We start from the raw sequence: 15,500 nt of genomic DNA on the forward strand, positions 1-15,500 counted from the left end.
TTTTTTTTTTTTTACATTTTAAAGTAAAAATACTGGAGATTTTTGTCCTGTTGCTTCTCAAAAACGACACTTGCCAAACAACATTGGAAATTGCTTTGTAGTTTCCCTTATTTGAGATTATGAAAATAATATAAAAAACATTTTAGTTGCTCTATTTAATAGCAGCCAATAAAAAAAGAGGGCTCAAATTCTGTTTTGACGATGAAGGATCCAACCGTATTAAAGGATTTTGAAACCTGTTTACCGTTTATCTATTTTTTCTAGCAGGGCTTATACGTGTTATTACCAATCAGGTGACGTGGATGTGGGGGTGAAAGGACATACTTTACAATTGATATTTTTTGTAAGAAATAAAAAGCTACACACGGGATTCGAACTGGTGATCTGCCACTATAAAAATAGTACTTGTTCAAAATATTTCCTAACATTTTCTCAAATATTTCAGAGAGATCAGAAGTAAATTTTTAAAGTGCAATTTGTAACCTTTGACTTCCTTACTTTAAGAGAAATAATATTGACTACTGGTCCACCTAAAAGAGTTTTCAATGAATTAAACAATTTGATAAACTAACACTGTTTTGTGCTCGTAAACACGTTTTCTTGTAAAACAAAAGTGATATCTCGTACTAAGATAAAAGGAATCCTGGAAAATGATATATCGTTAGAAAGCCCATTAGGCAAGGGAACTTTTATAAAAAGTGATAATGATCACGTAAGGGCCTAATGAGTTTTCTTAAAAATTTCGATTACTTTTATTTTTCCAGTATTCGGAGGAAGATTGAGGCTGTTTGGAGAAATAAGTTATGCTTCGAAATGGTGTCAATTTTTAGGAAATTTCTTACCGTGTCATCAGAATCGAACTCGGACTAAAACTTTCTGAGTAATAACATTTGTACCGCAAAAAAGTAATGTTTTTTTTAAAAAAATTAAGTGACGTTACTCAAGAACAGTGGAAAATATGTCATTGAACTCCACTTTAGATGTACTACACACAGTAGGCCTATGGACATTAGTTACTGGTTCACCCTGTATAATACCAACATTTTTTGGGATGATTTTACGATATACGTTTACTTTTGTGATACTCAATAATATTTATAATCTATAAAAGTATAACTTAATAAAGTATAACAATGAAAAAATCAAACAAATTAAGTTATTTAATTATTTTTACCTGGCTGTCCCGGTTTGGCGTAAAAAATATGTGGTAATCCAACTCAGAATTATATTCATGTTATTACATTAAATGAATTTTGATATAATTGAAGTATTTGCTGTGAAAACCAACTTGAACAATCTTTAAGGCTTACAGCTTTATTGGTAATGTTCTACCAAGCTTTATGAAAGTTTCTAATGTAAACCTTTTTAGAATTAACCCTAATCTCACAGATCTAGAACTCCTTAAAATATATTTTACCTAGATAATGTGTTTTATTAGTGTTTATTTCCCATAAAATTATCATTTGGTTTAAAAAATATTATTTTTAAATCATGAAATAAAATTAACAAACAAAATAAAACGAAAAATAAATAAATCCAGCGAAGTGGCCGTATAGAGTTCTACCCATCCGATCATCAGGTGAATCTAAATTAAACGCCAAGTTTAAGCCACCAGAAATTTGTCGTTACTGAATATAGAAAATAAAACATTGCTTTTAGAAAATTACATACGTACATAGAACGAGCGTTGCGTGACATTCAGAAATAGGGCAACCACATATTTTCTTCATACAAAGTTTTCGTTAGAATAAATGTTTTTATATTTTCAGTTACTACAACAATATCTACTGTTTTATTGAATACTAACTTGAATAACCTTTTGTTAATGGGTTATTAATAATCACTTTTACGAGGGTCGTTTGAAAAGTCCGTGCAAAAATAAAAACTACTTAATTTTTTGGGGGAAACCTTTTTTATTCTTCAACATAGTCTCCTTTTAGGCTTATACACTTCGTCCAACGCTGCTCTAGTTTTGTTGATCCCTTCCGAATAATAGGATTTGTCCAAGTCTGAAAAATAGCTTTTCGTTTCTGCAATCACCTCCTCGTTTGAATAAAATCTTTTTCCCGCCAGCCATTTCTTCATATTGGGGAACAAATAGTAGTCCGAGGGAGCCAAGTCTGGAGAATAGGGGGGATGTGAAACGAGTTAGAACCCTATTTCCATTAATTTTGCGACCACAACTGCTGAGGTGTGAGCTGGTGCGTTGTCGTGATGGAAAAGGACTTTTTTGTGGGCCAATCGTGGGCGTTTTTCTTGCAGCTCGGTTTTCAAACGGTCCAATAACGATGAATAATATGCACCTGTAATAGTTTTACCCTTTTCCAGATAGTCGATGAGGATTATTCCTTGCGAATCCCAAAAGACAGTCGCCATAATCTTTCCGGCCGAAGGAACGGTCTTCGCCTTTTTTGGCGCAGATTCCCCCTTGGTAACACATTGTTTAGATTGTTCTTTGGTCTCAGGAGTGTAGTGATGTATCCATGTTTCATCCACAGTGACGAAACGACGCTTAAAGTCCTGCGGATTCTTCTGGAACAGCTGCAAACCGTCCTTGCAACACTTCACACGATTTCGTTTTTGGTCAAGCGTGAGCAATCGCAGCACCCATCTTGCGGATAGCTTTGTCATGTCCAAATGTTGATGCAAAATATTATGTACCCGTTCATTCGAGATGCCCACAGCTCTAGCAATCTCACGCACCTTCACTCTTCTGTCATCCATCACCATATCATGGATTTTATCAATGAGTAGTAACCTCAACAGGGCGTCCAGAACGTTCAGCGTCACTTGTGCCCATATGGCCACTCCGAAAATTTTGAAACCACTTATAAACTGTTCTAATCGAAGGTGCAGAGTCACCATAATGTTTATCAAGCTTCTCTTTAGTCTCCTGAGGCGTTTTGCCTTTCATAAAGTAGTGTTTAATCAACACACTATCTGAAGAATGCGATATTAATGCATTTTTCTATTTGTAGACAAACAGCACCTTATGTAATTTTGCATAGAAATGATAAGAAACTTATTCTCTTCTATTATTTTCATAAAACATGGTTCAAGTGAGGTAGTTGTAATATGCAGTCTTGCTTGAAAGCGATATTTATTCAAATGTTACCCTTGATCATAAATATGAAACCAGCTATATAAATGACTTGATATTCTCACTCAACCGTTCTCAAGTTTTTTCTATTAACATCTCTGAATAACATAATTTTACTAAATATTATCTATTAATGATATTTTATTGCTTTATACAGATAACCCAGGACAGTGAACTATAAGAAGCTTCTAGGAACAAGAAAATCTAAGAGGCAAGCAGCTGGATTTGAATCCGGTATTTTCGTGAGGTGAATATACAGGGTGATCCATTTAAAACGCACCAGTCGCTAATAACTTTTTAGGAAAGCGGAATTTCGAAAAAAACCCATAAAGTAAGTTATATGTTTTTTTGGTCTAGTTTTAAAATTTTCAAACCCCAATACTGTATCTTTATTTTTGGCGGAGTTACGGTCAAAAACCCGATTGGGTTTTTCATAAGGACCACTAGTTTTGACAATGACTGTGAAAACTACATAAAAAAATTGTGAAAAATGACGTTGACCCCGTTTCGATATCCCTAACATTTGTCGAGATATTTAAGATCAAAGTTACTATTTTATCAACTCGTGAACGGTTTTCAATATTAATTTTCCACCAGAAATACACGTTTTGGGAGGTCCTCTGACTGCAAAAAAAGATTATTTGAGACAATATTTTATGTAGTTTTCACAGTCATTGTCAAAACCAGTGGTCCTTATGAAATCCCAATCGGGTTTTTGGCCGTAACTCCGCCAAAAATAAAGACACAGCATTAGGGTTGGAAAATTTGAAAACTAGACCGAAAAAAAACATATAGTTTACTTCTTGGGTTTTTTTCGAAATTCCGCTTTCCTAAAAAGTTATTTGCGATTGGTGCGTTTTAAATGGATCAATCTCTATATTTTGATTACCACTTTTTTCACAAAACCGAACAACGCAAATTTGTGGATCACACTATAAAAACCACTGATTTTTAAAGAAAAAACTAACAACCATCTTTGCTATAAAAATACCCTTAATCGAAATTCCATGAAAAAAAAATCTACCCAAAATAAAGTTGAAGGCCAACATGATTTTTTGGAGTTATGGTTCCTAAAAATTCATGGAAATCGCTAATTTGACACAATCGCTAAGTTTTAATTACTTATTAATATCAATTAATATTATATTTATTTTTAACTTAATTTTTAGTGAATATTAACCAGCCATTTTGTCGCACAATTACTCTCACTCCTCTCTCTTAGCCAAACAATACATTCATGGCCCATTGGGTATGTTCACTTGTCGCTCTCCCGACGTTTCTTTAGATGTCTTTGGAAGGGGTAATGGCCATTCTTTCTCTCGCCGCTATGGCTTATCATGTATTAGAGGTAATCATTCTTTAGAATGTTCTTATATCTTTTAATGGTAATTTACAATGGACCAGGTACAGATTTTAGACAAAACTATAGCCAACCACTAAAGAAGTCATTGTGAAACCGCCTTTAGAAATCGCTTCGCTTGAAGTTTTGTCTTGATATCCTAAATAATAATACTTATTTAAAATGTTTCTCTAATTTTATTTTTGGGTGGTGGATTTGGAAATCAGCAAATTGAGACTTTTCATTGGTTCAGAATCAACCCCCTCATGACTTCCTTTATGATATTTCCAATATATATAGATGAGGGAAAATTCTGCCAGAAAATTTTATTGGTTTTCCTAAGTGAACATTTAAGTGTACAAGATGAAGGACATCGGTTTCACGAAAGTATTTCTTCTGAGTTATCTAGTTTGGCTTGCTATGTAAGTTTTTAGTTAAATCTCTTATTTGTAGTATTGTTTCGTCTTCTACTTCAAAAAAGTTATCTTGAATCCTATCTCAGTACTTAGGATTTGTTTTTAATTTGTGCTAAGCATGATCATTCAATTTTTTTATTTTCCTCTCATTAAGGTTCAAATATATCTGTGTCAAAGTAACGTTTACTTTTAATTCTAGTAATCGTGAAAATGAAGTAATCAATTTGCAATCGTAAGAAATGTTTAAGGTTAAGTTTGCATTTGTTTTGTAGTCTTAAATACGAGTCCTTTGTCCGGTCAAAAATTTCTCTTAATAGAATTTTAAAGGGAGCTTGCGCTGTCTTCAAAAGTTGGTTTTTATTCCTGTGCCCCAATATTAATTGTCTAGAGCATTTTTTTGGCTATGGTGGTGGTCAGTGTTGTACGTGACGCGAGGACTCTACTCAGAGGGCGGAATTTAGGAGGTTCTTGGCTTTAACTAGTTGTTTATACGATTACTTCCGTTGTTTACTCAATTAATTTTTCTTGAAACCTTCAGTTTGTACTGAAATAAAAAAAACAAAATAGAGACCTCAAACTTGTCAAATGTAAGAAATAATCAGTACTTTCCTGGAAATTACCTCATGAAATTACCCATAATTATTAGCACATCTTTCTAGAGAATAATTTGTAGTTTCAAAAAGATAATACTTGCTTGCAAATCAATTAAATTTGGGTAGATCTGGGTTACTACTAAATTTTCAATGTAGAATCTGATGCTGAAATATTTGCAATTTAAAAAACATGGAAACAGCTTACTATCCAGTGATGGAAAATGTTGTTTGAGAACGAGAGAACACTATCCGGAGGCTAGTAGTGCATTGGAAAAAGCTCCAAGCGCCAATTACGTCATAAGTTGACAAGCAATAACCGGTGTGGGGGGGGGGAAAGCTGGTTAGCTTTATTCTGTAATGAAGATGTTTGAGATATTTTATCTTGGCAATATTAAATTCAAGAGTACCTTCAAAGCAAAAACAATATATAGCGAATCTTATTCTTCTTAACTCTTTCTTTATTATTATTTTCCAGGGGCTCCAGAGCTAACACAATAGCCCATGCCACAAGTATCCTGCAAGGATCTGATGGAGATTATGTAAGTACTTTCATTCTTTATATTGTCTCTCTCCCGGTAAAGATATACAAATTGCTTTAATAATACCTAACTCTAGAACCAAATTAAAATGAAGTAGGAAAAAAAGATTCATTGATTTTCTATTCCTTCTCTTTAACAGTCCGTTTTTGCAATCTCTCTAATCCAACGGATAATCTACGTAATTAAGATATGTAAAACGTTATAGTGAACTAAAATTCCTTGTACATTTTTTCATAATTCCGTTTAAGAAATAATTTTGGGTTGCTTAGCATTTCTGGTGGCTGCAGGCTTTCTTAATAAAAAAGATTTTCACTCTCTTTTACTATTTAGTCCAGCGTTTCCCAACCTTTTTTGGCTCGTGTACCACTTGGTAGTACATCATGCATGCTAAATTGTACCACTAGGTAAAAAAGATTGTATTTCGTGAACTTGTTATTCCGAGTGTGTTGCTTTATTATCTTTATTTGTATAGAGATACAATGTATCGGTTGCAAAGGAGTTCCAAGTTCATGTTCACTTTATAAACTTTGTAAAGTGTAAGATCTTAGTTTTAATACTTTAAAAAAATTATAAATTGCGTACATATTTTTCTCTTCAAAATTATTAATTAATTTACAAAGTTCTTCTTTAGGATTATTATATTTGTGCCCAAATCTTCTAAATTAATTTCTTTTAAGCATTCAACTACCTGTAAGTACCAATCAAATATAATATTGCTTGAATTTAATAGAGCTTACTCATTACAACCAGTCTCTTTAGGCAGATATTTACACAATTATCATTTAAGTTCTGCCACATGATAATTCTATTAAATTTTCTTTATCTTTTATTGATAATGATGTAGCTTTTCCTAAATTTTCTTAATAGAAGGGGTTTAAAATCCAATTATCATTTGAGTTTTCGCATTTTGGAAAATATTCCATGAAAGACAATTTTAATCCTGTTAAATGTGCTATTATATTTTCTCGTATATCTTGAGACAGACCAACCTTATTACTGTATGTTACATATTTACAACTTTACTGTATAATATTATTAATTAAAATAATTTTTATGAATTATGGGACTCAACATTTCTATGATATTTTTATTATTTAACTTTTTTACAATTTAACTTTTTTTATGCCCGCCATTATTGATTATTTTTCGCGTACCCCAGGTCGGGAAACGCTGATTTAGTCATTAAAAATTGCCAAAATTCCTTCTTTGAAAGAAGCCGATCAACTAGAAGTAACTTTTTACAGGATAGAGTTTCCGTTTAACATAATGTCTTTAAATAATGCCTATAAAGACGTCCTAAATCGCTGGATTTTTATTCGAATATTTTAACATGAAAATTCACTTTAAGGGTAACTTGACTTTCATGAAGGAAGTCTTTATGATTCTCTGCAAAAATCCATTTCAGTGTAAAATGTGGGTTGTAGAAGCCACATTATAAACTGTATTTTCTTAAGGGCTTTAAAATGTTTAGCGAATGTTTTAAACCTTTTTATGGAAATTTTGACAATTTTTGTGATAACACTAACAACACGTACATAGTTAACGTAATTAATTACCTATAATCTTCAGTTTCAACTAATTAGTTGACTTCAATTCACGTTCATTTTAATGACAAATTTTTGTCAAAATTTGTAAAAACGAACAATCTTTTCAGTGAAATGTTGTTAGCCGGTTGGCTAATTTTTTCAAAAATTTAGAATTTTAGTTCTTAATCCTTAATACTTAATATGTGATTAGTCCATATACGAGATGTGGCTATTAAATAACGCGACTATTGCTGTAAAACATTTTATTTTAAATTTATACATATTTAGTTATTATCACCTTCAATATACACCCCTCCCATATCCTTACAACGCTCCATGCGAATTTACCATTGTTCTGAAACACTGCTGGGAGTCTTTTTCTGTGAGCTCCTGCATGACGCGTGCCGCTTTTTCTTTCACAGCTTCAACGGACTGAAATCGTGTTCCTTTTAATGCAGATTTGACTTTGGGGGAACAGATAAAAGTCACATGGGACCCCAGGTCAGGCGAATAAGGCGGATGGCCTAAAACTGTGATGTTGTACTTGGCTAGAAACGTTTTGACAGACAATGCAGTGTGAGCCGGCGCGTTGTCTTCATGGAGAACCCCGTGATTTGTTCTTCCACCAATCGGGTCGTTTTCTACTTAACTCTTTCACGGAGTTGAGCAAGCACCTCACGGTAGTAATGTTGATTAATTATAATCGATATTTTCATCCGTTTTGGAAGCGGAAGGGCGACCTGGGCGGCCATCATCTCCGACGTCTACTCGGCCATCTTGGAAACGCTTGAACCACTCAAAAACTTGCGCACGTGATAAACATTCATCGCCATAAACTTCTTTTAATAAAAGATAAGTTTTAGTAGCGGTTTTACCCAGTTTCATGTGAGATTTCACGACAATTCGTTACTCTACTACATGTGTAGTATTATGTTTTCGGCAAAACGAAACTAACACCTCTTACCAAACGACGGGCAAACACGTGAGACGCTGTAATCGAAAGAGAAGGCTTTACGCTGCACAGCTGTCGGTCGTTAGGATTTGGCGCATGCATAGTTCTTCTGTAGCAGCATCAGTCTCATTATTTAATAGCCACACCTCGTATAATACTGGAATGACAATACAATTTGATTGCAATTTTTCGTTATTTCAGAACAAAGTAGTAGAACTTCTAAAGCACAATAAGTACCCACAATTTAAAGTAAATCGTTGGAGCTTAACGGATTCAGTAAAGTATTAATTTTAGTTGGCTGATTATATTTAAAAGCTACAGGTGATTTTTCATTTTTGAGTGATGCTGTCTTCTAAAACATATATATACAGATCAATTTTGAAAGGCAACTTTTTTGGGACTAAAGGGCCCTCAAAACCTTTATTGCCGGTGTCAACTTGAAATCGAAAATTTTGAGGCCATCGCAATACTCCCTCTTCTTTAAGAGAAAATGAAAATTAGGTTGATAATTCATTTACAATTACATAGTTTATCTTTCATATTAATATTATTATTTTACAGGAGCTTCGTGAATCTTTGGTGAAAGTTATTGCAAAAGGTACATCATTGGCTTTAAATCAATGCAAAGAACAATTCAGATGGGAACGCTGGAATTGTCCACAGTCTTTATTTCATAAGTAAGTTCTGCAGTAAAATTCGATTCTGATTTAATTATAGAAAACATTTTCAATTATCTATTTTACTAGTCTCTTTAGAGTAAACTAATTTTCATTTTAATGTAGCATGTTTCATACACCATTGTGGGAGATTTTAGAAGATGAAACGTGCCGAAAATTTAGTTAAATTTGTAAAAGAATGATTTTCATAGAAATAAGAGATATTGTTCATTGTTATTGGTGAATGATTCATTAATCCAATAGGAAGAATAGAATAATGCCAACTTCAGTCATCTAGTCATCATAATAGTCAGTCATTATGACTGAAATTGGTATTATTCTTTTCTTGCTACAGGCTTTTCCCATGTATTAGTCCCTTTACAACTTGACTTACACCCTTTATTCTGTCATTTGACATCCAGCTGTCAAAAAAGAACAGTGAGAAAATATTAGCTTGTACAGACGTTGTTCTAGTGTTGATGCTAAAATATTTTAGTAAAATCTCAATTAGAAAGGTCATTATGAGTTCTTAAATTAAATGAATAGTGTGCAAATAAGAAATTAATAAGGAAGAAAATCTGTTAAATCGAATATCTAATGAAATTATTGACAAGCCCTTCTTAATATAATATTTCTTTAAATCTAAGTTAGAAAACTGCGATAAAGTTTCCAAATATTTTTATATGACCTTATTTTCAACTTTTATTGTGCAAAAATCAGTAAAGTTTTCTATAGTGACAACTAAAATAAAAGTTGAATTGTACTCAACTTTGAACGCAAAGAACAACTTTCATCACAAAATTAATTGAGTGGTGAGGCAGCCTTACCCTCAATTAACATCTTAAATCAATGGAGCTTGGAGTCTGTGGTCAGAGTTTTGTCTAAAATGTGATTTTCCTCGCACCTTGTCAAAGTAAAATTCCTTTACAACACCCAAGGCCTGAAAACTTTTCATTATTTCTATGAGTATGTACTTATTATTTATTGATGAATTAATTTATTAATAATTACTATAATTACAAACAGAAATGGCGGAGAACCAGTTACCCGTGAAGATGCTTTTGTCTCATCAATTACATCAGCAGCCATAGTATACGCTGTAACAAGAGCATGCACAAAAGGAACGCTAACCACATGTGGCTGTGCAAAAAGAGGAGCACCAATATTATTGGGTAATAAGTACGCAAAAAGTGAGAACACCAAAAGTGAGTGGACATGGAGTGGCTGTTCGGACGATGTGAGTTTTGGCGACCAGGTAGCACTCACATTTCTAACATCGTTGCAAGAAGGACAAGCGGACGTTTTGGCAAAAGTGCATCTTCACAACAACAGGCTGGGACGTTTGGTAGGTTGAGTGTTAATAACATTTTCTCAGGCGAGTAATTGCGTATGGATTTGAGTAGAAATGCTTACAAATTTTTTATTATGCCTGGATTTCGGATATTTTTATAGCTATAATAATAACTGAGTTATAATGAATTTTGAAAATGAATTATAACACAATTATTATAACTACGCTGTATATTTGTTCCCTGAAGATTACCTAGTCCAGTGGTGGCGAACCTATGACCCGCGGGTCAGACAGACCCGTGCAAGCTTTTTACTGACCCACAATTGCTAGGCAACCATTTGTTTGTTTACGCGGGTTGATTTAGATTTTCTAATTGTGTGGATAATTTATATTCTATCTGTACTTTTTTTTCCAATCACGCATTGACACAAAAGCAATTTAAATGCTATCTATAACCTTTAGTTTGATCATTACAGTTCTAAAACGCAAATGACGACAAATGCTTTTGTAGTATTTGAAATAAAGCAAAAGTGTTTACAAAATATCAAATAAAATGTATAATTTTACTCAGATTTTTCTTCAGATAAAACACACTTGTAAGGTTTTGTTCAGTTATGTTTGTAAAAAGAGACTTCCATAGCCACTTGTTTCGTCCCGTTTTACCCGATAAGACAAGTGAATTTTAAAGATGTTTAGTTTTGAAAATATTCAGTTTAGAATTGTTAAACGTAACTCTTGCGCAAATGGGCATTAGTGACCCAAGATCTAGTACTAAAAAAAAATGAACAAAATTTGACCCACGTCTCAAAAAGGTTCGCCATCCCTGACCTAGTCGAAAGCTCAGCAAAATAATACAAAATTATGAATGAAATTGGCATTATTCTTTCTATCAGGAGGATTAATGAGTTACTAAAAACAATGAACTATACAAACAATGTTGTACCTAATAATTTGGTTTTCTGGTGCACAACATTATCGTACATAGCATTGAAATAGATTTGTAGTTGTGGCCTTAGCCATATTATACGAAGCCTTTCAATTTTTTTGTTCCTTACAGATCGTTCGAGAACATGTCCGACCAGAATGCAAATGTCATGGCGTGTCTGGATCTTGTGGCACAAAGACTTGTTGGTATAAGATGGCCCCTTTTAGCGAAGTGGGTGCTATACTGAAACAACGCTACATGCGAGCACAGCGCGTACAGCTGAATACTGCTGCTAGAAATTCCGAACTGAACATACCTGAATCACAAATGGTGTTCTTGGAAAATTCACCAGATTATTGCAAACCAAACAGTTCTCTCGGTATGTTGGCCATTTTCTTAATCTTACCTTTTTCTTTATTTTTTTTATTTTTCTCTCTTTAAAAAGAGGTACAAGCAAAAATTGCCAGTATTGTGGGATCGGAATGGTGAGATCCCAGTTTTCAGTTTAACTAGCTGCTTTAAGTTATTCTCTTCTTAGGATCCTTTTGCAGCATACATAGTTTTGTATGGTTCGAATGAGCTCTGTTCTTAAGGCTATGAAGAAATGCTAAGGGCGTCAAACACCGCAGATGTTGGCAGGCCTCGATCTGGTTTGAAAACGAACCACACAGTTAATGAAATTTTTTTTCAAACACAATTTTCACTATAAATAGTTCACTTTAAAGGAGCCATTTCCACTCAAAAAGAAACTAAGAAATTGATTAGGTGAATGGCATTTTCGGTGGTCTGATTTTACCTTTCAGATTACTGGATCCAATTGTTCAAAAATCAGATATCAAATTTGGATTTCCAGCAATTTTTCGTTTGTAAAGTTATTATCTTATTTGCTTGCTTAATTTTCCTGATACTGAACGATTGCCAGAGTTAGCTCAAATCATTGTGGTCGTATTAGGAACCTCTATTTACGTATATACCAAATAGTAAACCCACCTAAATATGCATAATGGTTTCTGGTCATCAATAGGATGTTTGAAAAAGATTTGCACCACGAGTTTTATGGTATTGTATTGATCACGTGCAGGCTGGAAATCCTGATGATTTTTTTTTACTTTAAGGACCTTTTATTTCATATACGAGGCTCGTTTGAAAAGTCCGTGCAAAAATAAAAACTACTTAATTTTTGAGGGTAAACCTTTTTTATTTTTCAACATAGTCTCCTTTTAGGCTTATACGAGGGTCGTTTGAAAACTCCGTGCAAAAATAAAAACTACTTAATTTTTTGGGGTAAACCTTTTTTATTTTTCAACATAGTCTCCTTTTAGGCTTATACACTTCGTCCAACGCTGCTCTAGTTTGTTGATCCCTTCTGAATAATAGGATTTGTCCAAGTCTGAAAAATAGCCATTCGCTTCTGCAATCACCTCCTCGTTTGAATAAAATCTTTTTCCCGCCAGCCATTTCTTCATATTGGGGAACAAATAGTAGTCCGAGGGAGCTAAGTCTGGAGAATAGGGGGGATGTGAAACGAGTTGGAACTCCATTAATTTTGCGACCACAACTGCTGAGATGTGAGCTGGTGCGTTGTCGTGATGGAAAAGGACTTTTTTGTGGGCCAATCGTGGGCGTTTTTCTTGCAGCTCGGTTTTCAAATGGTCCAATAACGATGAATAATATGCACCTGTAATAGTTTTACCCTTTTCCAAATAGTCGATGAGTATTATTCCTTGCGAATCCCAAAAGACAGTCGCCATAATCTTTCCGGCCGAAGGAACGGTCTTCGCCTTTTTTGGCAAAGATTCCCCCTTGGTAACCCATTGTTTAGATTGTTCTTTGGTCTCAGGAGTGTAGTGATGTATCCATGTTTCATCCACAGTGACGAAACGACGCTTAAAGTCCTGCGGATTCTTCTGGAACAGCTGCAAACCGTCCTTGCAACACTTCACACGATTTCGTTTTTGGTCAAGCGTGAACAATCGCGGCACCCATCTTGCGGATAGCTTTGTCATGTCCAAATGTTGATGCAAAATATTATGTACCCGTTCATTCGAGATGCCCACAGCACTAGCAATCTCACGCACCTTCACTCTTCTGTCATCCATCACCATATCATGGATTTTATCAATGATTTCTGGAGTAGTAACCTCAACAGGGCGTCCAGAACGTTCAGCGTCACTTGTGCCCATATGGCCACTCCGAAAATTTTGAAACCACTTATAAACTGTTCTAATCGAAGGTGCAGAGTCACCATAATGTTTATCAAGCTTCTCTTTAGTCTCCTCAGGCGTTTTGCCTTTCATAAAGTAGTGTTTAATCAACATACGAAATTCTTTTTCGTCCATTTTTTGAAAATCACTCGACTTCCTCGATTCAAACGAATGCCAAACACAAAGAAATAGACCGATCTGGCTGAAACTTGGTGTGTGTTCTTCCAAGAGATGCTACTAACTAAACATAACCTCGATACGCGCCAGTAGTACTATCTCTCTGACTTTGCACGGACTTTTCAAACGACCCTCGTAATTGTAATATATTATTTTTGAATTTGTATTATCTTGTAGTAAATGTAAGGTAGTAATATTTAGGCTTGAAATAGCGAGGATTCGGTCCAAATAAGAAAACATCGACCTGAGCAGGAACACCCTGAGAAAGACAATAAATTTGTCAAAACGTTGGCATAAAAACTTAGTAGCTGTTTTTAATTTTGGCCGAATCCTCGCTAGCTTAATCTCAAATATTATTCTAAATAACTTCTTTTTATTTCATTTTAATCAATGATGCTCGCAGGATGGCAAGGTACTGGTGGCCGAATATGTTCACGTGGAAGAGAAGCCGCTGCTAGTAAATCAGAACGGCGATCATGTAAAGAACTGTGCAGATCTTGTGGCCATCAGGTCAGAGAACGACCATTGAAAGTGACATGGCATTGTAACTGCACTTTCCATTGGTGTTGTGAAGTGAAATGCAATATGTGTACAAAAACATTGATGCAACATTATTGTGACGATGCTCCTAAACATTATTAAATCAAAACAAAAAAATTGTGTTAATATAAAGCTGCTTACCATGTATATTATGATAAGTAATTACAAAATTTAAGGTCAGAAGAATAAATAGGAATATTTTGTAGAGAGCATTCCAAGATTAGATAAGTCACAACTTATTAAGAGATTTTGTAGAAGAATATCTATAAAATATATAGAAACTTGTAAATATTAAATGAAATAATAGATTGAAGGGAAATTTGTTCTAAATACCAAATAAATATCTAAATTATAAGGAAATTTGTAAGATAAACAAGAAATTTTTTAATAATATAATTTTTTATTTGTTTCATCATTGTTCAAAATTAATTTAGTTTTAATTAATTATGAAATTTAGTGTAATTAAAATCATTTGTATGAATTAAATTTACCTCTTGTTACCTAATATTAATTAAATAAACAAGAAGAATACCTGTACTTTTTTCTTAACTAATGTACTTTTTCTTTGAACTCCTGGCAATCAGAAGTAACTATGGTTAATTAAAAAACGTCAACATCTGAGAACATTGGCAATCGGGAGTCTTTTCATTGTCGACGTCCAGGCAGGGCGGCAGATAATTCTGTAGAGTAAACTGCAAATGCGCTAAGGAAACATTCAATTTAAGGATAACTGGGCGCTTTCTTTTGGAAGTCTAGAGTACAAAATATTTCACATATCACATGTCAATGTCATTATTGATAATAACATTTCTGCTAAATGTAAGATTTCGAGTGATAATTGAGCCGGTTCACTGCACAACTCGCTTAACTCTAAAACAAAAAAGTGGAGAAATGCGATAGAATAATTTAAATTTGTGGGTCCTACCCACGAGAAGTACTTAGGCCTAACTTAGGACAACAAACTGACTTTCACTGAGCACGTTCAGGACAAAGTAAACTCAGGCAAACTGGACTAAAAGACTCCTCTACTCTCACGTGACTCCAAAATGACTGTGACCAACAAACTCCTCCTTCACGAAGTGATCATTAGGCCGATGTTACTCTATGCCAGCTCCGCCTGGAGCCTGACTTATAGTTGGTAACATCAAGAAACTACAGAACAACACAAGAACAAATTTCTTAGACTCGCAACAGACTCTCCACGACGTACTAGAATTGACTCACTCCACGATACTGCGTCCA

The 15,500-nt window shown here is 34.1% G+C and overlaps 1 protein-coding gene across 1 annotated transcript; it reads left to right on the top strand.

Annotated features, from left to right (window-relative positions):
• Positions 1-3,050: 3,050 nt before the first annotated feature.
• On the top strand, positions 3,051-14,631 carry LOC141458136 (protein Wnt-8a-like). Its single transcript, XM_074135727.1, has 7 exons — positions 3,051-3,064; positions 3,267-3,347; positions 5,924-5,987; positions 9,027-9,142; positions 10,148-10,466; positions 11,470-11,716; positions 14,122-14,631. The coding sequence occupies exons 1-7, from the start codon at positions 3,051-3,053 to the stop codon at positions 14,358-14,360; spliced, it is 1,080 nt and encodes a 359-aa protein (XP_073991828.1). The 3' UTR covers positions 14,361-14,631.
• The last annotated feature ends 869 nt before the right edge of the window (positions 14,632-15,500 follow it).

This window comes from Rhodnius prolixus, unplaced genomic scaffold, assembly GCF_049639745.1.
Source record: "Rhodnius prolixus isolate KJV_2025 unplaced genomic scaffold, Rpr scaffold_5, whole genome shotgun sequence".
NCBI classification, from domain to species: domain Eukaryota; kingdom Metazoa; phylum Arthropoda; class Insecta; order Hemiptera; family Reduviidae; genus Rhodnius; species Rhodnius prolixus.